The following is a 24851-nucleotide window of genomic DNA, read 5'->3' as shown; positions in this document are numbered from 1 at the left end:
ATTCTCTGCCACTAGCCCTATTACAGAGTCTGAGTCACTGGCTTACTGGTGCTCTTCCATGCCGTCCCTAGGAGGGGTGCATCACTTGAGTGGGTTGAGTCACTGACGTGATCTTCCTGTCTGGATTGGCGCCCCCCCTTGGGTTGTGCCGTGGCGGAGATCTTTGTGGGCTATACTCGGCCTTGTCTCAGTATGGTAAGTTGGTGGTTGAAGGTATCCCTCTAGTGGTGTGGGGACATACTTTGGCAAAGTGGGTGGGGTTATATCCTGCCTGTTTGGCCCTGTCCATGGGGTATCGTCGGATGGGGCTACAGTGTCTCCCAACCCCTCCTGTCTCAGCCTCCAGTATTTATGCTGCAGTAGTTTATGTGTCGAAGGCTAGGGTCAGTCTGTTATATCTGGAATACTTCTCCTGTCTTATCCGGTGACCTGAGTGAATTTAAGTATGCTCTCTCTAATTCTCTTTCTTTCTTTCTTTCTTTCTTTCTTTCTTTCTTTCTTTCTTTCTTTCTTTCTTCTCTTTCTTTCTTTCTTTCTTTCTTTCTTTCTTTCTTTCTTTCTTTCTTTCTTTCTTTCTTTCTTTCTTTCTTAGTCGCACTACGCTTCGCTCCACAGGTAATATTACACCTCACTACATTACAACGGCTTGATTTGTTTGATCTGAGCAATTCTTCTTAGCTAGCTACATAGCCGTCTTTGTATCAAAGATAATTGTGTAGTTTAGAGTAATTAGAGTAAATATCGAGGCTAGCTATCTTCGTCCTCCTAACGTAGTCAACACTGCTAGCTGCTAGCTAGCTAGTCATCACTGCTAGCTAGCCAACTTCTACCGAATAGCAGCACTGCAGAAACTATTACATTACAACGTAACGACTTGATTAGTGTGGTGTTAGTGTTAGTTAGCCAGCTACATAGTTGTCTTTGCTGTCTCTGTATCTAAGATAATTGTGTAGTTTGAGTAATTATCGAGGTGAGCTAGCCAGCCGCGACGCGGCGCCAGTTTTAGTCAACACACCTAGTCATCATTAACCCACTGCTAGCTAGCCAACCGTTACCGACTAGCAGCGCTGTAGATACTAATACTTTACAACGGAACGATTTGACTAGTGCAGTGTTAGCTAGATAGCTACTTAGTTGTCTTTGTCATAGCTTGATAATTGTGTAGTTTAGTAATTACCGAGGTCAGCTAGCCAGCCATCGAGGTCAGCTAGCCAGCTATTTCCGTCCCCCGCGACGCCATTTTTCCTAACCCAGCCAACTATTACCACGAGCAGCATTGTAGAAACTAAATACGTTACAAGGAACGTCTTGATTAGTGTTATGTTAGCTAGCTAGCTACAAAGTTGCTTTGTATCATGACAAGGGGTAGTACTGAAACTATCGAGGTTACCTAGCCAGCTACACGTTCAAAGTCAACAACGCAGCCACTGCTAGCTAGCCTACTCCACCAGCCAGCAGTACTGTATCATTTTCGTCATTTTAGTCAATAAGATTTTTGCAACGTAAGCTTAACTTTCTGAACATTCGAGACGTGTAGTCCACTTGTCATTCCAATCTCCTTTGCATTAGCGTAGCCTCTTCTGTAGCTTGTCTACTATGTGTCTGTCTATCCCTGTTCTCTCCCCTCTGCACTGGCCATACAAACGCTCCACACCGCGTGGCCGCTGCCACTCTAACCTGGTGGTCCCAGCGCGCACGACCCACGTGGAGATCCAGGTCTCCGGCAGCCTCTGGAACTGCCGGTCTGCGGCCAACAAGGCTGAGTTCATCTCAGCCTATGCTACCCTCCAGTCCCTAGACTTCCTGGCGCTGACGGAAACATGGATTACCACAGATAACACTGCTACTCCTACTGCTCTCTCCTCGTCTGCCTACGTGTTCTCGCATACCCCTAGAGCATCGAGCCAGCGGGGTGGTGGCACTGGAATCCTCATCTCTCCCAAGTGGACATTCTCTCTTTCTCCCCTGACCCATCTGTCTATCTCCTCATTTGAATTCCATGCTGTCACAGTTACCAGCCCTTTCAAGCTTAACATCCTTATCATTTATCGCCCTCCAGGTTCCCTTGGAGAGTTCATCAATGAGCTTGACGCCTTGATAAGTTCCTTTCCTGAGGATGGCTCACCTCTCACAGTTCTGGGTGACTTTAACCTCCCCACGTCTACCTTTGACTCATTCCTCTCTGCCTCCTTCTTTCCACTCCTCTCCTCTTTCGACCTCATCCTCTCACCTTCCCCCCCTACTCACAAGGCAGGCAATACGCTTGACCTCATCTTTACTAGATGCTGTTCTTCCACTAATCTCATTGCAACTCCCCTCCAAGTCTCCGACCACTACCTTGTATCCTTTTCCCTCTCGCTCTCATCCAACACTTCTCACTCTGCCCCTACTCGGATGGTATTGCGCCGTCCCAACCTTCGCTCTCTCTCTCCCGCTACTCTCTCCTCTTCCATCCTATCATCTCTTCCCTCTGCTCAAACCTTCTCCAACCTATCTCCTGATTCTGCCTCCTCAACCCTCCTCTCCTCCCTCTCTGCATCCTTTGATTTCCTCTGTCCCCTATCCTCCAGGCCGGCTCGGTCCTCCCCTCCTGCTCCGTGGCTCGACGACTCACTGCGAGCTCACAGAACAGGGCTCCGGGCAGCCGAGCAGAAATGGAGGAAAACTCGCCTCCCGGCGGACCTGGCATCCTTTCACTCCCTCCTCTCTACATTTTTCTCTTCTGTCTCTGCTGCTAAAGCCACTTTCTACCACTCTAAACTCCAAGCATCTGCCTCTAACCCTAGGAAGCTCTTTGCTACCTTCTCCTCCCTCCTGAATCCTCCTCCCCCTCCCCCCCCCTCCTCCCTCTCTGCGGATGACTTCGTCAACCATTTTGAAAAGAAGGTTGACGACATCCGATCCTCGTTAGCTAAGTCAAACGACACCGCTGGTCCTGCTCACACTGCCCTACCCTGTGCTTTGACCTCTTTCTCCCCTCTCTCTCCAGATGAAATCTCGCGTCTTGTGACGGCCGGCCGCCCAACAACCTGCCCACTTGACCCTATCCCCTCCTCTCTTCTCCAGACCATTTCCGGAGACCTTCTCCCCTACCTCACCTCGCTCATCAACTCATCCTTGACCGCTGGCTATGTCCCTTCCGTCTTCAAGAGAGCGAGAGTTGCACCCCTTCTGAAAAAACCTACACTCGATCCCTCCGATGTCAACAACTACAGACCAGTATCCCTTCTTTCCTTTCTCTCCAAAACTCTTGAACGTGCCGTCCTTGGCCAGCTCTCTTGCTATCTCTCTCAGAATGACCTTCTTGATCCTAATCAGTCAGGTTTCAAGACTGGGCATTCAACTGAGACTGCTCTTCTCTGTGTCACGGAGGCTCTCCGCACTGCTAAAGCTAACTCTCTCTCCTCTGCTCTCATCCTTCTAGACCTATCTGCTGCCTTTGATACTGTGAACCATCAGATCCTCCTCTCCACCCTCTCCGACCTGGGCATCTCCGGCGCGGCCCACGCTTGGATTGCGTCCTACCTGACAGGTCGCTCCTACCAGGTGGCGTGGCGAGAATCTGTCTCCGCACCACGTGCTCTCACCACTGGTGTCCCCCAGGGCTCTGTTCTAGGCCCTCTCTTATTCTCGCTATACACCAAGTCACTTGGCTCTGTCATATCCTCACATGGTCTCTCATATCATTGCTATGCAGATGACACACAATTAATCTTCTCCTTTCCCCCTTCTGACAACCAGGTGGCGAATCGCATCTCTGCATGTCTGGCAGACATATCAGTGTGGATGACGGATCACCACCTCAAGCTGAACCTCGGCAAGACGGAGCTGCTCTTCCTCCCGGGGAAGGACTGCCCATTCCATGATCTCGCCATCACGGTTGACAACTCCCTTGTGTCCTCCTCCCAGAGTGCTAAGAGCCTTGGAGTGACCCTGGACAACACCCTGTCGTTCTCCACTAACATCAAGGCGGTGACCCGATCCTGTAGGTTCATGCTCTACAACATTCGCAGAGTACGACCCTGCCTCACACAGGAAGCGGCGCAGGTCCTAATCCAGGCACTTGTCATCTCCCGTCTGGATTACTGCAACTCGTTGTTGGCTGGGCTCCCTGCTTGTGCCATTAAACCCCTACAACTCATCCAGAACGCCGCAGCCCGTCTGGTGTTCAACCTTCCCAAGTTCTCTCACGTCACCCCGCTCCTCCGCTCTCTCCACTGGCTTCCAGTCGAAGCTCACATCCACTACAAGACCATGGTGCTTGCCTATGGAGCTGTGAAGGGAACGGCACCTCCGTACCTTCAGGCTCTGATCAGGCCCTACACCCAAACAAGGGCACTGTGTTCATCCACCTCTGGCCTGCTCGCCTCCCTACCTCTGAGGAAGCACAGTTCCCGCTCAGCCCAGTCAAAACTGTTCGCTGCTCTGGCACCCCAATGGTGGAACAAGCTCCCTCACGACGCCAGGACAGCGGAGTCAATCACCACCTTCCGGAGACACCTGAAACCCCATCTCTTTAAGGAATACCTGGGATAGGATAAAGTAATCCTTCTAACCCCCCCCCCCCTTAAAAGATTTAGATGCACTATTGTAAAGTGGTTGTTCCACTGGATATTATAAGGTGAATGCACCAATTTTTAAGTCACTCTGGATAAGAGCGTCTGCTAAATGACTTAAATGTAAATGTAAATGTAAATTTCTCTCTCTTGGAGGACCTGAACCCTAGGACCATGCCTCAGGACTACCTGGCCTGATGACTCCTTGCTGTCCCCAGTCCAACTGGCCGTGCTGCTGCTCCAGTTTCAACTGTTCTGCCTGCGGCTATGGAACCCTGACCTGTTTACCAGACGTGCTACCTGTCCCAGACCTACTGTTTTCAATTCTCTAGAGACAGCAGGAGCGGTAGAGATACTCTGAATGATCGGCTATGAAAAGCCAACTGACATTTACTCCTGAGGTGCTGACCTGTTGCACCCTCGACAACCACTGTGATTATTATTATTTGACCCTGCTGGTCATCTATGAACATTTTAACATTTTGGCCATGTTCTGTTATAATCTCCACCTAGGTTCTGACCTTTCTAGGGAGTTTTTTCTAGCCACCGTGCTTCTACACCTGCATTGCTTGCTGTTTGGGGTTTTAGGCTGGGTTTCTGTACAGCACTTTGAGATATCAGCTGATGTAAGAATGGCTTTAGAAATTTGATTTGATTTATAAAAGCTGAAAGCCATCTCTGTTTGTTGGGCTTTTAACTTGGAACTATTTGAGTGATTGTTGATTGCTCCATTTTTACAAATCTTATAATAAAGTTGTTGTTAGAAGTATCTACAGTCTCTCTCTTCTTTAGAATTTCCACCACAAACCTCTTCAGCGCACTGATATTGAAGGATGATTCATTTAAGATTGACTTTGAGTGTCCCTGTGTAGAATTTTCACCACAATAGCATCCAAGCTATGGCGACAAAAGCATCTCCCACTCTAAACAAGGAGAAGCTCCCGGCATTAATCTTCTCCTGTGGAAACAAGATATCAGCCAAGGACACCCACTCAGTGTGATCCACTTGCCTTGGGCTGCAACATATTTAGGAAGCGTAAGCCTCCCCCGGCTCATGTCCACACTGTGCCCTCTTCACTGTGAAGAGTCTCCGTTGCAGGCTAGCATGCCAAGCTAGCCTGAGTCAACAGAATCCTAACACGGGGGCTGGTATCCAAAATGACTAATCAGAGGTGGATATCCCCACAGAGAATCCTGGAGCAATGGCTTGCGCTAGCTGGGGTGACCAGCTCGACTCCAGCAATGACATCGCGGCCTCCCTGCCGGGTTTCCTGATAGGAGACGACAACGACTCCATGTGGTTTTCCGACAGCCTCCTTTCGAAATCATTGGATGGAGACGAAGACTCCTTCATCCCCTCAGGCCAGGCCACCAAGCCTCCTGCCGGGGAATCCAAAACCGGAGATGCAGGCAGGGTGCCATCCCCACCAGCTATCGGTTTTGACCTGTAGGACGTGTGCAAACACGCTGTGGATAAACTGGTGATTCCCTGGCCCAATGCAGTAGCAGAGACCACTATGTTCCGCTACGAGGGTAAGAGGCTACCCAAAGCCAAATGGGCAGCCAGGCACTTACTACCAGTCTTCCCAGAATTCCTGGATGAGGTTACCCATACCCGGAGTACACATTTCTCCTCCAAGAACCTTGTCCAAGGTGGGTCAGTGTTGAACTGTGTTGACATGGAAGGGATTGGGCTTGCCCACATGCCCCCCATTGAACCCTGGTAGCTTCCCATCTACACCCAAACCAGAAGTCCTCCATGACCTCGACTGACCCCACTTTACCAACCAAGTACAAGCGCTTCCAGTCCTCCGTAACAGAGAAGGTCTACAGGTTGGTCGCCACAGCGATGAGGGCTTTCAGCACTGACTCCATGCTCTCGGCATACCAAGCTGAGCTATAGGAGGAGCTAGAGCTACAGGAGGAGCTAGCGGTCACACCAGAGCCGGGTCTATGGGATGAGATCTGCATTGACACAGACCTCAACCTGCATCTGCTTAAAGCTATTGTCCAGGCGTCAGGAAGAGCAATGGGGCTCATGATATCCCAGGAGAGTGCGCAATGGTTCAGTCTATCCACTGTGTCTGACAGTGAGAAACTGAAGATCCTGGATGCTCCAGTAGACCCTAAAGGTATTTTCAGTCCCACCATTGAGAAGATGCAGAAACGGTGCGAGGAGAAGAAGAGGGAGGGTGAAGTCCTCCAACTCTGTCTTCCAGGAAGATACAGCCCAGTGCCTCCCCGGTGCCCCGCCGCACCTTCGCCCAACCTGCATCAGTTCGAACTCCCTCAACCTTTAAGATCCCCAGACGCCCAGCCCCCCAGAACTTTGGACCCTAAAGGACCCTGGTCTAAGAAGCCTCCCTTCCCACCCATGGCCCAAGGAGCCATCCGGTCCCTATCCCCACCCAGGGGGTAATGAGGAAGAAGCGATGTCCCCATAATCAGAGAGGCGAGAACGGGCCTCCTCCAAGCGCCGTTCCATCTCCTCCACCAATCCTGTTCCAGGGTGCAAGTTCCCAGGCACCCCAGTACAGCCCAAAGAGGAGAAGAGACAATGTTCAGGTTGATGCTCCTACCTCTTGTCTCACAAACACTCCCCAATGTCAGTTCACATTAAAAATGTTACCACTAGCACAACCAGGCTACAGACCAAGGGTGCAGTCAGACATGTTGTTTCTCACAAAATCAAAACAAACAGGGTGCCTCTCTATAACGCCACCAGAGGGAACAACCGCTCTTGATAGGCCACATGAGCACTCTCCTGGTGGGGCCAGCCGAGCATGTGCAGTGCGTCGAGGACTGTCGTACACCCTCCCCCCAACAGAGGGTGATGTTGCACAATCTGTGGGGGAAAGCCCCGTCATCCCTCTCTCGGAGAGGAGAGAGAACTGGCGGGCATACAGTGTCAAATTGGTTACAGGGCACGATAGACAAGAGATACAGACTACAATTCGCTGTCACCCCGCCTCGATTCAAAATAATCAAACATACTCATGCTCGGGGGGAATCAGCGATGGTCCTCCGGGAGGAAATCACATCGCTAATTGGGAACAGGGCAATAAGAATTGTTCCTCCCGAACAAAGCTGTTTTTACTCAAGATTTTTCCTGGTTCTAAAAAAGGGGGGCGGCATACGCCCGATCCTAGATCTTGAACATGCACATGAGAAAGTGCACGTTCAGAATGTTGACATACACTGCTCTGCTACATTCTGTGCACCCAGGCGATTGCTTCGTATCCGTTGACCTGAAGGACGTTTACTTTCACATCTCAATATACCCTCCTCACAGGAAATTTCGAAGATTTGCTTTTAAGGCGTAATCTATGAATTTCTGGTCCTCCCTTTCGGCCTCTCACTTTCACCTCGGGTTTTTACAAAGTGTACCAGGGAGAGGGGCATTTGGCTGATGACATACATAGACGATTGGCTGCTGTACGCTCAATCATGACAGAATGTCTTAGAACACAGTCAGCTGCTCTTGGAACACCTGACATTACTAGGTTTCAGAATAAACACAGTAAATAGCATTCTGATTCCCATGCAGACAATCTCTTTCCTAGGTCTAACGTTAGATTTGGTATCATTCAAAGCTCACCTCTCAGTGGAACTTATAAGAATATTCCAGACTTGCCTAGTACTGTTTCGCAGAGGGAACCTGGTCTCTTTCAAAACATGCCTGAGGCTGCAAGGTTTGATGGCATCGGCTTTAGTAGTCATTCCATTAGGACGATTGAATATGAGAGGGTTTCAACACTGGGTCTCTTCACTAGGTCTGAGCCCAATACGCCACAAACATCAGTGTGTACAGATCTCCATAGATTGCACGGTGGCACTGCACTCCTGGAGACACCCAACGTTTCTGTCACAGGGTGTCTAGATGGGCACTGTTTAAGCCAGAACAATTATCACAACGGAGGTATCTCTCTCAGGTTGGTGTGTGACCTACGAGGGCAGAACAGTGAACAGGATGTGGGGACCTTTGCGTCGGGACCTACCGTGCCAAGCGCGCAGGGAGATTTTTCCTCCTCACCCAGAACTGTTGGTATTCTGGGCCTGGCCCGTGAACGGTTCTACTTGTACACTGCCGGGCTTCTGCAAAATGTAATTTTGACTATTCAGAGTGCTGATCCACCAGGTCCCTTTATGATTGTAAATGCCTCGTGTTTGAGGAACGGTGCACTAAGTCACAGACAGAGTCCTTCCAGTGCTCTGTCCCAGTAATCCTGTCGTTTCACAGGAATTATTAGAGAAAGGAAAGGCTTTTTCTACTGTTAAGGTATATCTGGAAGCTATTACGGCTTGTCATGTGGGTTTTGGGAGCACGACACCCCCTTGTAACCCATTTTATGAAGAGAACACGTCGTTTGCGTCCGGTGTCCAAACATCTTGCCCTGTCATGGGACTTATCAGTTGTTTTGGATGCTCTATGCCATCAGCCTTTTGAGCCCCTGGATCAGGTGGGTCTTAAGATGCTTTCAATTAAGACTATTACTAAGACTGGCCTCCACCAAGAGTGTAAGTGACATTCATGCACTCTCAGTGCACTCGTCATGTGCACAGTTTACACCCAGTAATGATAGAGTATCATTGCGGCCTAACCCCGCCTTGATTCCCAAGGTTATTAACCCATCTTTGATGTGTCTTCCCCTTGAGTGGACAGTTTTTATCCCCCACCGTGTTCCTCTCCGAAACATCAAAGGTTGATTATGTTGTGCCCAGTTTGCGCTTTGCACATCTACATGGAGAGGACTAAGAGGTTTAGAAAATCAAATCAAATGTTATTTGTCACATGCGCCGAATACAACAAGTGTAGACCATACCGTGAAATGCTTATTTACAAGCCCCTAACCAACAATGCAGTTCAAGAAATAGATTAAAGAAAATATTTACTAAATAAAATAAACTAAAGTAAAAAATAAAATAAAAAGTAACACAATAAAATTACATAACAATAACGAGGCTATTTACAGGGGGTACCGGTATCGAGTCAATGTGCGGCGGTACAGGTTAGTCGAGGTAATTTGTAGATGTAGGTAGGGGAAGGGCCTCCCGAGTGGCGCAGTGGTTTAAGGCACTGAATAGCAGTGCTAGCTGTGCCACTAAAGATTCTGCGTTCGACTCCAGGCTCTGTCGCAGCCGGCCGCAACCTGGAGACCCATGGGGCGGTGCACAATTGGCCCAGCGTCATCCGGGTTAGGGGAGGGTTTGGCCGGCAGGGTTGTCCTTGTTCCATCGCGCACTAGCGACTCCTGTGGTGGGCCGAGCGCAGTGCACACTGACACGGTTGCCAGGTGTACGGTGTTTCCTCCGACACATTGGTGCGGCTGGCTTCCGGGTTAAGTGGGCATTGTGTCAAGAAGCAGTGCGACTTGGTTGGGTTGTGTTTCGGAGGACGCGCGGCTCTCGACCTTCGCCTCTCCCGAGTCCATACGGGAGTTGCAGCGATGAGACAAGACTAACTACCAATTGGATACCACGAAATTGGGGAGAAAAGGGGGTAAAAAATATGTAGGTAGGGGTAAAGTGACTATGCATAGATAATAAACAGCGAGTAGCAGCGGTGTAAAAACAAGGGGGGGGGGGGTCAATGTAAATAGTCTGGGTGGCCATTTGATTAATTGTTCAGCAGTCTTATAACTTGGGAAGCTGTTAAAAAGCTTTTTGGACCTAGACTTGGCGCTACGGTAACGCTTGCCATGCGATTGCAGAGAGAACAGTCTATGACTTGGGTGACTGGAGTCTTTGACAATTTTTTGGGTCCTCCTCTGACATCGCCTAGTATATAGGTCCTGGATGGCAGGAATCTTGGCCCCAGAGATGTATGGGGCCGTACATACTACCCTCTGTAGCTACCCTCACCAAGCGGTGATGCAACCGGTCAGGATGCTCTCGATGGTGCAGCTGCAGAACTTTTTGAGGATCTGGGTACCCATGCCAAATCTTTTCAGGCTCCTGAGGAGGAAAAGCTGTTGTCGTGCCCCCTTGATAGTTTGTTGGTGATATGGACACCAAGGAACTTGAAGCTCTCGACAGGGTCCACTACAGCCCCGTCGATGTTAATGGGGGCCTGTTCGGCCCTCCTTTCCTGTAGTCCACAATCATCTCCTTTGTCTTGCTCACATTGAGGGAGAGGTTGTTGTCCTGGCACCACACTGCCAGGTCTCTGACCTCCTCCCTATAGGCTGTCTCATCGTTGTTGGTGATCAGATCTACCACTGTTAAGTCAGCAACCTTAATAATGGTGTTGGAGTCGTGCTTGGCCACGCAGTCATGGGTGAACAGGGAGTAAAGGAGGGGACTAAAAACGCACCCCTGAGGGGACCCGGTGTTGAGGATCAGCGTGGCAGATGTGTTGTTGCCTAACCTTACCACCTGTGATCAGTTGTTTGTTTCCTGGGCGAAACCTTAGACGGGTAAAGTGCTCACTAAACAGCGCCTCTCCCACTGGATAGTGGGGGTACCACTTTGGCCTATGCAAGTAAGGGTCTTCAGTCTCCTGCTGACCTACGTAGTGTAATAAAGGCTTCTGACGAATACGCTGGGGGAGTATTCCATAAGTGAAATACCTCACTCATGCTATCAGAGAACCAGGGTTACGGTATGAAAGAGTCATAGGCAGTTTTGGCAACATGGAAGAGAGGAGGATGGCATTGGCATCGCTCTACAAGTAGGGTGAGTCAACACACTCACACACGCACCAGTAGCAGGGACAGCCACATCATATTTAACTTACGTTGATTGGACTAAATCATTTTTGGTATATTTTAGTTGTTACTGTCTTAGACTAAGCATACATGATTTGATGATGTTGAAATGTTGAAGTTGAAATGGTGCTGAAATAGTGGAGGCAGCTGCTGTTTTCTTTGTGATTTGCAGTAACTCTCTGTGGTTCTAAATCAATAGTTGTTTAGTTCTCCGAAAATGTTGGAAATATTAACTTGTCCATGCTGTAGGTCATGTAACTAACGGTTTGTTAGTTTTGAGGACTTCACTGGACAGATGTTGCTCTCCGGTTTTGTGATGGAACACAAGTGTTGTTGAATTTATTCTGCCACGGTGTCTTCTTATGCTTGGCCTTAGGCCTGTATATCACGGTCGCAAGGCATATGAACTAAGCAATTATCACAACACATAGGCTGTAATATGGCATTTTTTTTCCTGGCTTGGCTTCCCCTGTGAATTTACCCACACACCTCTACTGAGTAGGATAGCAACAGTAATATTAATGTGGGACAATTCTATTAAATTCTATTCAGCATCAGGGTTGAGTCTTTCTGTAGCTTTGAGATGGACATTGTAACGATTGAAGGGGAACAGCCACAACAACAATATAAAACACATCAAGAGCCTCTTGAATTCTATCTTTACCAACTTAACCACAGAGCACCTGGGACCTGGGCAGCACCTGGGACAGGTATCAGGATTGGACACGGGCACGATAGGGGACGGTGTGCGGCGTGACGATGATGTAGCGTCAGAGTTGACGGTCACACTGTGAGGACATTCGCCATCTAGTCACATGACGCAGGCGTCCCGCTCTCTTCCCAGTCCCAAGTATGGGTAGCTGCAGCCCAATATGGCAACCGGAGTATGGGCAAGTGGGTGTGTCGAAAGCAATGGGTGTATGGAAAGCGAATCAGCTTATTGGGCAGATTAGTATCAACTTAATACCATTTTGCGTAGCTGATTGGGCTGCATGATGAGTCAATATGCCTGCGACCAGTGCACCAGTGTTGTATGGAGATTCCTGCCGACCTTACACCTCGATCGTACCGAGAGTGTCATTGCATTTTGGTACACCAGAATTACATTCATTTCCAACGGAACGCTGCGTTAGCCTTGCTATATGCAGAGACAGTTGCAGTGCGTTCTGTGTGGTGCATAAATTGGATTTATCGAACTTATTTTTTAAATTATTTTATTTCACCTTTATTTAACCAGGTAGGCCAGTTGAGAACAAGTTCTCATTTACAACTGCGACCTGGCCAAGATAAAGCAAAGCAGTGTGACACAAACAACAACACAGAGTTACACATGGAATAACAAACACACAGTCAATAACACAATAGAAAAGTCTATATACAGTGTGTGCAAATGAGGTAAGATAAGGGAGGTAAGGCAATAAATAGGCCATAGTTGCGAAATAATTACAATTTAGCAATTAAACACTGGAGTGATAGATGTGCAGAAGATTAACATGCATGTAGAGATACTGGGGTGCAAAGGAGCAAAAATAAAATAACAGTATGGGGATGAGGTAGTTGGATGGGCTATTTACAGATGGGCTATGTACAGGTGCAGTGATCTGTGAGCTGCTCTGACAGTTGGTGCTTAAAATTAGAGAGGGAGATATGAGTCTCCAGCTTCAGTGATTTTTGCAATTTGTTCCAGTCATTGGCAGCAGAGAACTAGAAGGAAAGGTGGCCAAAGCAGGTGTTGGCTTTGGGGGTGACCAGTGAAATATACCTGCTGGAGCGCGTGCTATGGGTGGGTGCTGCTATGGTGACCAGTGAGCTGAGATAAGGTGGGGCTTTACCTAGCAAAGACTTATAGATGACCTGGAGCCAGTGGGTTTGCCGACGAATAGGAAGCAAGGGCCAGCCAACGAAAGCATACAGGTTGCAGTGGTGGGTAGTATATGGGGCTTTGGTGACAAAACGGATGGCACTGTGATAGACTGCATCCAATTTGCTGAGTAGAGTGTTGGAGGCTATTTTGTAAATGACATCGCCGAAGTCATGGATCGGAAGGATAGTCAGTAATACGAGGGTATGTTTGGCAGCATGAGTGAAGGATGATTTGTTGCAAAATAGGAAGCCGATTCTAGATTTAATTTTGGATTGGAGATGCTTAATGTGAGTCTGGAAGGAGAGTTTACAGTCTAACCAGACACCTAGGTATTTGTAGTTGTCCACATATTCTAAGTCAGAACCGTCCAGAGTAGTGATGCTGGACTGGCGGGCAGTGATCGGTTGAAGAGCATGCATTTAGTTTTACTTGCATTTAAGAGCAGTTGGAGGCCACGGAAGGAGAGTAGTATGGCATTTAAGCTCGTCTGGATGTTAGTTAACACAGTGTCCAAAGAAGAGAATCACCAGCAGCAAGAGCGACATCATTGATGTATACAGAGAAAAGAGTCGGCCCGAGAATTGAACCCTGTGGCACCCCCATAGAGACTGCCAGAGGTCCGGACAACAGGCCCTCCGATTTGACACACTGAACTCTGTCTGAGAAGTAGTTGGTGAACCAGGCGAGGCAGTCATTTGAGAAACCAAGGCTGTTGAGTCTACCGATAAGAATGTGGTGATTGACAGAGTCGAAAGCCTTGGCCAGGTCGATGAAAACAGCTGCACAGTATTGTTTCTTATCGATGGCGGTTATGATATCGTTTAGGACCTTGAGCGTGGCTGAAGTGCACCCATGACCAGCTCGGAAACCAGATTGCATAGCGGAGAAGGTACGGTGAGCTTCGAAATGGTCGGTGGTCTGTTTGTTAACTTGGCTTTCGAAGACCTTGGAAAGGCAGGGTAGGATAGATATAGGTCTGTAACAGTTTGGATCTAGAGTGTCTCCCGCTTTCAAGAGGGGGATGACCGCTGCAGCTTTCCAATCTTTGGGGATCTCAGACGATATGAAAGAGAGGTTGAACATGCTAGAAATAGGGGTTGCAACAATTGCAGCGGATAATTTTAAAATGAGAGGGTCCAGATTGTCTAGCCCGGCTGATTTGTAGGGGTCCAGATTTTGGAGCTCTTTCAGAACAAAGGCTATCTGGATTTGGGTGAAGGAGAAATGGGGGAGCCTTGGGCAAGTTGCTGTGGGGGGTGCAGGGCTGTTGACCGGGGTACGGGTCGCCAGGTGGAAAGCATGGCCAGCTGTAGAGAAATGCTTATTGAAATTCTCAATTATCGTGGATTTATCAGTGGTGACAGTGTTTCTCATTCTCCATGGATTCTCCAGTGTCCCAGAACATTTTGGAGTTTGTGTTACAGGATGCAAATTTCTGTTTGAAAAAGCTAGCCTTTGCTTTCGTAACTGCCTGTGTATATTGGTTCCTAACTTCCCTGAAAATGTGCATATCGCGGGGGCTATTCGATGCTAATGCAATACGCCACAGGATGTTTTTGTGCTGGTCAAGGGCAGTCAGGTCTGGAGTGAACAAAGGGCTATATCTGTTCCTGGTTCTACATTTCTTGAATGGGGCATGCTTATTTAAGATGGCGAGGAAAGCACTTTTAAAGAATAACCAGGCATCCTCTACTGACAGAATGAGGTCAATGTCCTTCCTGGATACCCGGGCCAGGTCGATTAGAAAGGCCTGCTCGCTGAAGTGTTTTAGGGAGCGTTTGACAGTGATGAGGGGTGGTCGTTTGACCGCAGACCCATTACGGACGTAGGCAATGAGGCAGTGATCGCTGAGAACCTGGTTGAAGACAGCAGAGGTGTGTTTGGGAGGCAGGTTGGTCAGGATGATATCTATGAGGGTGCCCGTGTTTACGGATGCATCAAACTGTATGCGTAGACAGGAAAGGGAGCCCCGTCAAGGTCCCTCTAATCTCGGGAGGATAGAACGGCCAGCTTGGTAGTGATAAACGAGGAATGAGGACTGTGGGGTGAGAGTTATAGGTGTGGGTGAGAGTTATAAAATGACATGTCTTTGCATTCTTGTCTTCAGAACATTCTCTGAATAAACTGTACGGACCTTTTGCATAAGATGAGTCTTTGCCTAATTATTATTAAACCCAGGGTCTTACAAACCTCGGGGATTGGTCAAAGCTTAAATGATTGTTAGTTATCATCATTGGGATTGAAAATTCTCATGACAGATACACAGTAGGAATAATGGCATTTTTTTTCCATACCATGATTTTATTTCAAGCAGGATTGTGGCCTACATGAACTAAAATTGATACCCTTCTAGATGTCACCTTGATACATGCACATACTACTCTCAATGGGGAGGGCATGAAGAGCAACAACACCAGGACATTGTGCCCTTCGCTCCAGCTTGACAAGCACTACTGTCTGACAACGGCATGGGAAGTACAATAGTTACCTAGTATCAGGGTGACAGTCACAGTAAGCACAGGCATACAACGCATGAAGCAACAGTACATCATCAGTACTTTTAATAAAAAATAAACGATTGTCAGCTTTAAAATAGAAGTTCAAACAGAAGAGAAACAGAAGAGAAAAAAACACTGTTCAATAAAAAACATGTAACCTATAGCAGAGCGCTTTAGACACACCCACTCCTTTCCACACGCCACTATCTTCCTTTAGACACACCCATTCCTTTCCACACGCCACTATCTTCCTTTAGACACACCCACTCCTTTCCACACTCCACTATCTTGCTTTAGACACACCCACTCCTTTCCACACTCCACTATCTTCCTTTAGACACACCCACTCCTTTCCACACGCCACTATCTTCCTTTAGACACACCCACTCCTTTCCACACGCCACTATCTTCCTTTAGACACACCCACTCCTTTCCACACGCCACTATCTTCCTTTAGACACACCCACTCCTTTCCACACGGTCACTATCTTCCTTTAGACACACCCACTCCTTTCCACACGGTCACTATCTTCCTTTAGACACACCCACTCCTTTCCACACGGTCACTATCTTCCTTTAGACACACCCACTCCTTTCCAGACGCCACTATCTTCCTTTAGACACACCCACTCCTTTCCACATGCCTACTACTTTCCTTTCGACACACCCACTCGCAAATACTCCGGTAGCCATATTGAGCTGCAGCTACCCCCTTCTCTCCAGTCCAGTCAATAATTCACTGAGAGATGTGGCTGCTGTTATTAGAAACACATACTAACCATAACAAACACAGACAAACACACAAGGCGAGGAGAGGAGACACAAAACAACCCTTTCCTACCCCTTACAGACCCACCCTCCAGAGAAGACCCGGTACCATCCTGGCCTCCAGTGGTTTTCAGTAAGTATTACACCCCAAACCACAGCTCATATGACTATGATAATGTTTTACTTTTTAAAATTGAACCTTTATTTAACTAGGCAAGTCAGTTAAGAACAAATTCTTATTTACAATGACAGCCTACCAAAAGGCAAAAGGCCTACAGGGGGGATTGGGGCTGAGATTAAAAATAATAAAATCCAAAATAAATATAGGACAAAACACACATCACGACAAGAGTCGCAACACAACACTACATAAAGAGAGACCAACATGGTAGCGGCACAAAACATGGTACAAACATTATTGTGCACAGACAAGAGCACAAAGGGCAAGAAGGTAGAGACAACAATACATCACGCAAAGCAGCCACAACTGTCAGTAAGAGTGTCCATGATTGAGTCTTTGAATGAAGAGATGGAGATACAACTGTCCAGTTTGAGTGTTTTTTTGCAGCTCATTCCAGTCGCTAGCTGCAGGGAACTGGAAAGAGGAGCGACCCAGGGATGTGTGGGCTTTCAGAACCTTTAACAGAATGTGACTGGCAGAACCGGTGTTGTATGTGGAGGATGAGGGCTGCAGTAGATATCTCAGATAGTGGGGACTGAGGCCTAAGAGGGTTTTATATATAAACATCAACGTCTAGCGATGGGTATACAGAAATGGCGAGTTTACAGAGGAGTATAGAGCGTAGTGATGTGTCCTATAAGGAGCATTGGTGGCAAATCTGATGGCCGAATGGTAAAGAACATCTAGTTGTTCGATAGCACTCTTCCCTGCCGATCTATAAATTATGTCTCCGTAATATAGCATAGGTAGGATGGTCATCTGAATCAGGGTTAGTTTGGCAGCTGGGGTGAAAGATGAGCGATTACGATAGAGGAAACGAAGTCTAGATTTAACTTTAGCCTGCAGCTTTGATATGTGCTGAGAGAAGGACAGTGTACCGTCTAGTCATACTCCCAAGTACTTGTATGAGGTGATTACTTCAAGCTCTAAACCGTCAGAGATAGTAATCACACCTGTGGGCGAGGGGCATTCTTCTTACCAAACCACATGACCTTTGTTTTGGAGGTGTTCAGAACAAGGTTAAGGGCAGAGAAAGCTTGTTGGACAGTTCCAGCATAAGTTCCAGCATAAACAGTTCCAGCATAAGCAATTAACTCCAGCATAAACAATGACCAGATTAACATTGGTCCAAACCACTACATGTATTTTTAGGGTGTAAACTTCGAAGCCAAGAGTCACTATCTACGTCCCAAATGGTACCATATTCCCAAGTGTACTACGTTTGACCAGTTCCCATTGGGGCTCTTGTCAAAATTATACTGAACAAAAATATAAACGCAACATGCAAAAATTTCAAAGATTTTGCATATAAGGAAATCAGTCAATTTAAGTAAATTCATTAGGCCCTAATCTATGGATTTCCCAGAGGCGCGGTCATGGGTGGGCCTGGTAGGGCATAGGCCAGGCCCAGCCAATCAGAACAAAAAAAATCCCCACAAAAGGGCTTTATTACAGACATAAATACTCCTCAGCACCCACCCCCAACACCCCCCTGACAATCCTGCAGGTGAAAAAGCCGGATGTGGAGGTCCTGGGCTGGCGTGGTTACACGTGATGTCTGCGGCTGTGAGGCCAGTTGGACGTACTGTCAAATTCTCTAAAACGACGTTTGAGGCGGCTTATGGTAGAGAAATGAACATAAAATTCTCTGGCAACAGCTCTGGTGGACATTCCTGCAGTCAGCATGCCAATTGCACGCTCCCTCATAACTTGAGACATCTGTGGCATTGTGTTGTGTGACAAAGCTGCACCTGTTTAATGATCATGCTGTTTAATCAGCTACTTGATATGCCACAACTGTCAGGTGGATGGATTATTTTGACAAAGGATACATTTCTTACTAACAGGGATGTAAACACGTGTGCATAAAATTTGAGACAAATAAGCTTTTTGTGAGTATGGACAATTTCTGGGATCTTTTATTTCAGCTCATTAACATGCAATCAGCAACTAACATTTTTGTTCAGTATAGAATAGTTCAGTATAGAATAGTTCAGTATAGAATAGTTCAGTATAGAATAGTTCGGTATAGAATAGTTCAGTATAGAATAGTGCACAGTAAAGGGAATAAGGTGCTATTTGGAATGCAACCCGTGTGATGTCACGATAATAGCTGATTTACGCAGGCAATGAGACTTCAGCTCATTTGCATTTAGATAGTCAAAGGTCACAGCGAAAGCTATTGATTGGCTGATTGAACAGACACTTGACACCAATCAACACTGGTCAATAAATCCAGCCAGCCCTCTACTTTCTGCTTCAATTAACAATTAACATAGTATAAATCATCTAAAAACACTCAACAAGACATCCAGCACACACTTCTAACACTTTTATTGCCAGTCTAACACACACACACACACACACACACACACACACACACACACACACCCTCTCTCAATGCAGATACCATACTCATGTGTAAGCAGCCCCCCAACACCCCCTGTACAGAGTGATCACTCTCACACTCATTAGTTACCAGCCACACACACACACACACGCATGCGCACACACACACACACACACACACACACACACACACACACACACACACACACACACACACACACACACACACACACACACACACACACACACACACACACACACACACACACACACACACACACACACACACACTGCTTCTCCCCCCTGTCCTCTCTATTGTGTTTGGTCATGAGAGAGAGATGAATGGATGCCAGTCTCTCATCAGGGAGGAATGTGAGCAGAACACGACAACAACAACACCACTGAACTAGCACACTGTCATCATGGTGACAACACACTGTCACCATAAACTACAACATATACTACACCTGGCACCATTAAGTTGTGACTAGCTGAGCTTGGTTTAGCTTGAATAGTCACAAGAGTGCTAACTGCCAGTTTTTGACAGTGCTTGACCCAGGTCTGATGGCTACTGTGTCCATGGTAACAGTACCTGCATGAGGGTAGTTATGGTTACCTGTATGAGGGTGGGGCATATGTAGCTGAGGCGACGGACACTGCTGTCCCAGCCTTCGGTTGGCCAAGGCTCTGCTGAAGTCATCGCTAATCGCGCCATGGTAAACTCATATCAGGGTGTGTGTTCCATCTGTCCCTCTTTCAGCAACATTCCTCTGGCTGCTAGCGTGGCCTCCTGTTGATCTCTTCACAAGACTCTCAGAACTTCACTGTTAGACAATTTTAGCTTCTTCTTCTGGGCTTCTGCCTGTCTGAGAATCTCCCAACCCTCTGTAGACCTGCTCAACTTTCTCCACAGACTCCTCTCCTTCCCGCTGCCACTGGCTCCCCACCCCTTCTCTTTCTCTCTCTCTCTGGTTCTCTGCTGAGAGTTGTGTGTGTGAGTCTGTGAAGGGGCCTGTTCAGCTAAAGAGGAGCCATTGTCAGGGGTGATTAGACGATCAGAAAGGCTGACGAGTCGAACACCACATTTACTGGACATCAAGAAGACCGAGACACACACACACACACTATGCACATTCAAGCACACATTCACACACACCTGACACTCCTGTAATGGAGCAGAAAAGCGGCTGTGTTGTTCGCCTCAGAAACATACTTGAAAGATTGAGTGAGTGAGTGAGTGAGTGAGTCAGTGTGTGTGTGTGTGTGTGTGTGTTTACCTGCTGCAGAATGACCATGACTCTGGTTTCTGAGCTTATGCTTGGACATCAGACGTCTCCACGTGTCCACCCTGAGACAGAGAGAGAGGAGAGACAGAGAGAGAGGAGAGACAGAGAGAGGAGAGACAGATAGAGAGGAGAGGCAGATAGAGAGGAGAGGCAGATAGAGAGGAGAGGCAGAGAGAGAGGAGAGACAGAGAGAGAGGAGAGACAGAGAGAGGAGAGACAGATAGAGAGGAGAGACAGATAGAGAGGAGAGGCAGATAGAGAGGAGAGACAGAGAGAGAGGAGAGGCAGATAGAGAGGAGAGGCAGATAGAGAGGAGAGGCAGATAGAGAGGAGAGGCAGATAGAGAGGAGAGGCAGAGAGAGAGGAGAGACAGAGAGAGAGGAGAGACAGAGAGAGGAGAGACAGATAGAGAGGAGAGGCAGATAGAGAGGAGAGGCAGATAGAGAGGAGAGGCAGAGAGAGAGGAGAGACAGAGAGAGAGGAGAGACAGATAGAGAGACAGAGAGAGAGGAGAGACAGAGAGAGAGGAGAGACAGATAGAGAGGAGAGACAGAGAGAGAGGAGAGACAGATAGAGAGGAGAGACAGATAGAGAGACAGAGAGAGAGGAGAGACAGGGAGAGAGGAGAGACAGAGAGAGGAGAGACAGAGAGAGAGGAGAGACAGAGAGAGAGGAGAGACAGATAGAGAGAAGAGGCAGATAGAGAGACAGATAGAGAGGAGAGACAGAGAGAGAGGAGAGACAGATAGAGAGGAAAGACAGAGAGAGAGGAGAGACAGATAGAGAGGAGAGGCAGATAGAGAGACAGAGAGAGAGGAGAGACAGAGAGAGAGGAGAGACAGAGAGAGAGGAGAGACAGAGAGAGAGGAGAGACAGATAGAGAGGAGAGGCAGATAGAGAGACAGAGAGAGGAGAGACAGAGCGAGAGGAGAGACAGGGAGAGAGGAGAGACAGAGAGAGAGGAGAGACAGAGAGAGGAGAGACAGATAGAGAAGAGAGGCAGAGAGAGAGGAGAGGCAGAGAGAAGAGAGGCAGAGAGATAGGAGAGGCAGAGAGAGAGGAGAGACAGATAGAGAGGAGAAGCAGAGAGGAGAGGCAGAGAGAGAGGAGAGACAGAGCGAGAGGAGAGACAGAGAGAGAGGAGAGACAGAGAGAGGAGAGACAGAGAGAGAGGAGAGACAGCGAGAGAGGAGAGACAGGGAGAGGAGAGGCAGAGAGAAGAGAGGCAGAGAGAGAGGAGAGGCAGAGAGAGGAGAGACAGAGAGAGAGGAGAGACAGAGAGAGAGGAGAGACAGAGAGAGGAGAGACAGAGAGAGAGGAGAGACAGCGAGAGAGGAGAGACAGGGAGAGAGGAGAGACAGAGAGAGAGGAGAGACAGAGAGAGAGGAGAGACAGGGAGAGAGGAGAGACAGAGAGAGAGGAGAGACAGAGAGAGAGGAGAGACAGGGAGAGAGGAGAGACAGAGAGAAAGGATCTTGTTAGCAGCTAGCCATCAAGTCAATGACAAAGTGAGTAACAGAGGCTGTGTCCCAAATGACACCAATGCAGTGCAATACTTTTGACCAGGGCCCATAGGGTTCTGGTCAAAAGTATTTCAATTTATAGGGAATAGGGTGCCATTTGGGACACAGCCAGTCAGTCAGTCGGCTGCTCTGGAAAATGACCAACAACATTCTCATTTGAATATCAATTAAGGTTACTGAAACTGCTTTTGTATTGAAGTTGGCCACTCACACAAATTCAATGTACATTCTCACTGCATAAAACACACACACCACCCCATCCTTCATCCACCTACACACACCCCTCACAGGTCCTCCATGACTCGACCAGTGTCCTAGACTCATTCCCACCTCTGCCACTGTGTTTTAGACCTAGTCAATTATTCATCCCCCTAATTATACTTTAGTTTAAGCTGTTGACACACCCTTCCTGCTACACACACACAGTAGGAGGAGACAGGGAGTTGGGGGGAGGGGGGAGGGAATTTTGGGGGAGACAATGAGGGTTAGGAGGAGAGAGGAAGGTGTGGGGGGAGGGGTGAGACGGGAAGGGTTGGGTTGGGGAGAGGAAGGGATGTTTGGGGGACATAGGGAAAGCTGGGGGAGAGAAAGAGTGAGGTTTAGGGGGAGGGGAGTGATGTTTGGGGGAGACAGGAAAACGCCATTTATTGGTTAATTTCCTGCAGTAAATAGATGTCAGCTCTGTGCCCCCAAGCCTCTCTGATTAAACCATTGATGGGAACACACACATAAACACACACACAAACACGTGCGGTAGGATTAGGAAGGGTAACGACTCTCCATCAATATTTTAGCATCTAATTACCACAGCAGAGGTCTGGGACAAAGGTTGCAGCCAGGGAGACCTAGCGTAAGTTGTGTGTATGTACGTGTTTGAATATGAAAACAGATATAGAACAGCAATTCTGGAAAACATGAATATATACTGCTTCTTGTACAAATACACACACACACACACACACACACACACACACACACACACACACACACACACACACACACACAGAACAGAACAGAGAGAGAAAGAGAGGGAGGGAGGAGAGAAAGACAGAGATGAAAATAAAATTAGAGAGACAGAAGGAGAGACAGAAGGAAAGGAGATATAATCCTTTCCCTTCATTCTCTGAGCGACGCCAGTCGTTGTTGTTGATCACCTGAGTGTGGGCTTCTGAGAAACAGCCTGTCTGTAATTCCATCGCCTCCACTAGCGAGGACACAGACTTTTAGAGTTTTATAGGTCAGAGGGGAAGAGAGACAAAGGGACTGACTCTGGGCCCTCGTCAGTACACTAAAAACACCATATTACCTCATCCCACCCACTAGTGGATACCGCCAAACCCAATCACACTGCACAGTATAATACATTGCAATATACATTCCAGAAACCCATTTAAAAGTACATTGAACCCGCCCTCAGCTGTACATACTGCCGCCCTAAGACCCTATACCTCCTGAAATAACCCAACAGGGAGGGAGAGACACAGAGGGAGACAGACAGAGAGAGATGCACAACAAGAAAAAGGATACAGGATATTAGGCTAACCCCCATTGCCCCCATTCAAACTAAATTCTAATCAACACTCTCACGCCACACCAAAACTGTCAGACTGATAAACCAATCAACTGGTAGAAGAGAGCGAGCGAGAGAGACAGAGAGAGACAGAGATGTATAGAGGGTGTATAATGATTAGCCAGGATCTGCTCACAATAAGACTAATGGAAGGAGTTCATGGCGACGTAAAACCTCTGATTTAAACTCCTGTAGCTAAGTTGGGGGGTAATTAACTCTGGGGTCGAACCAGAAACTCAGAATTCCTTAATCATTTCTGACCAAGGCTCGCTACCCACTGTGCCAATAGAGGTAAGGGTAACACCTTACTTAGAGTAGTGATATGTTGCATTCGTGTAAATTGCATTCTTTATGTCATGCATATAAAGGCTTCCTGTTGCTACAGATCAAAGTGAAAAGTGTTACTGAGTTCTTAGGCAGATACAGTACCCACTGCACTGTGCCGGTGGAGTTAACCCTCTGAGGTAGTAATGTAACTGTAGTTTATTGACTGTAGAAACAGCACAGCCTATAAGCACATTACATGTTATCTGAATGTCATCTGAACATTCATCTAAGCTGCTGCAGGAGAAAAACATATTTTTTTATCATTTCGAACAGCTGATAAAGCAACAGTATCTGTGCGAGTTGAAGGATGGACAGGAGAGATGGTAGAGAGTCTCTCTCTGCAACTAGTCAGTATCCACAACCCGGAGCAGGCAGGATGCTCTAAATGTGATACAGTACATACAGGAAGTAGCTAAAGAGGGCTCTATCAGCTCTGCTTACACACACACACACACACACAAGGCAGGTCTGCCTATGATTCAATGGTTAGTTAATCATTACTGTTTCTCCATGTGAACACCCTGAAACCACATACTAGGACTAGAGTCAGATATAGAGCAACATATTGTACTAACACACTCTCCCACATGTCATCTGGACAAACAACAAAAAGAAGCCTTGTAACACACATACCACACGAGGGAGACGTTAGCAAAAAGTAGCTTTAAGAGCCAAAGCCTCCGTGCTTCTTTAAGCCTCCTGACTGTGTATGTTCTTACCACTGTGTACAGTCCTCTTTCTATACCCCTCTCTCTCTCGTTCCGGATGGGTGTCCCAGGTCTATGTTCACTCAGATAAGTCCACAGAATGCAGTGGGTGGATGGATGAAGGCAGGACGGAGAAAGAGAGGGGCTTCCTGAATCTCTCTCTCTCTCTCCTAGTGGGTGGTCAGACACCTGCTGCACAGTAGAGGTACTAGTGACTCCCTTGCTCCTGCTCTCTCTCTCTATGAAGGTATTAGCTGTGACACACCAGCTCATTCACTGCCACTGATCCCAATTAGAGTTACTGGGGAGAGAGCGATAGAGGGAGGGAGAGAGAGAGCGATAGAGGGAGGGAGAGAGGGAGAGACGGGGGGGCAGGAAACCCAGTGGGGGGCAGTGAGGAACAACATAGCGGAGGTCACACACACATTCAACATGCACACAGAGAGAATGCATTGCTTCACATATAGAAACAGAGAGCCCATCTCTTCTATTGGTGTTGCTGTAATAAAGGTCAG

At 47.7% G+C, this 24851-nt stretch overlaps 1 protein-coding gene across 1 annotated transcript in view; it reads right to left on the bottom strand.

Annotated features, from left to right (window-relative positions):
* The window catches only part of LOC106581013 (unconventional myosin-VIIa), an 80358-nt gene extending 55745 nt beyond the window's left edge, over positions 1–24613 (bottom strand). The window contains exons 1-2 of the mRNA XM_045703715.2: positions 24349–24613; positions 20201–20271 (exon numbers count right to left, since the gene is read on the bottom strand). Coding sequence (XP_045559671.1) covers positions 20201–20218 — 18 coding nt within the window. The 5' untranslated portion in view covers positions 20219–20271; positions 24349–24613. The remainder of the gene's footprint in view (positions 1–20200; positions 20272–24348) is intronic.
* Positions 24614–24851: the final 238 nt, after the last annotated feature.

This window comes from Salmo salar, chromosome 20 (assembly GCF_965601325.2).
Source record: "Salmo salar chromosome 20, fSalSal1, whole genome shotgun sequence".
NCBI classification, from domain to species: Eukaryota; Metazoa; Chordata; class Actinopteri; order Salmoniformes; family Salmonidae; genus Salmo; species Salmo salar.
The sequence above is the reverse complement of the archived record's forward strand: the minus strand, read 5'-3'. Positions and strand labels throughout refer to the sequence as shown.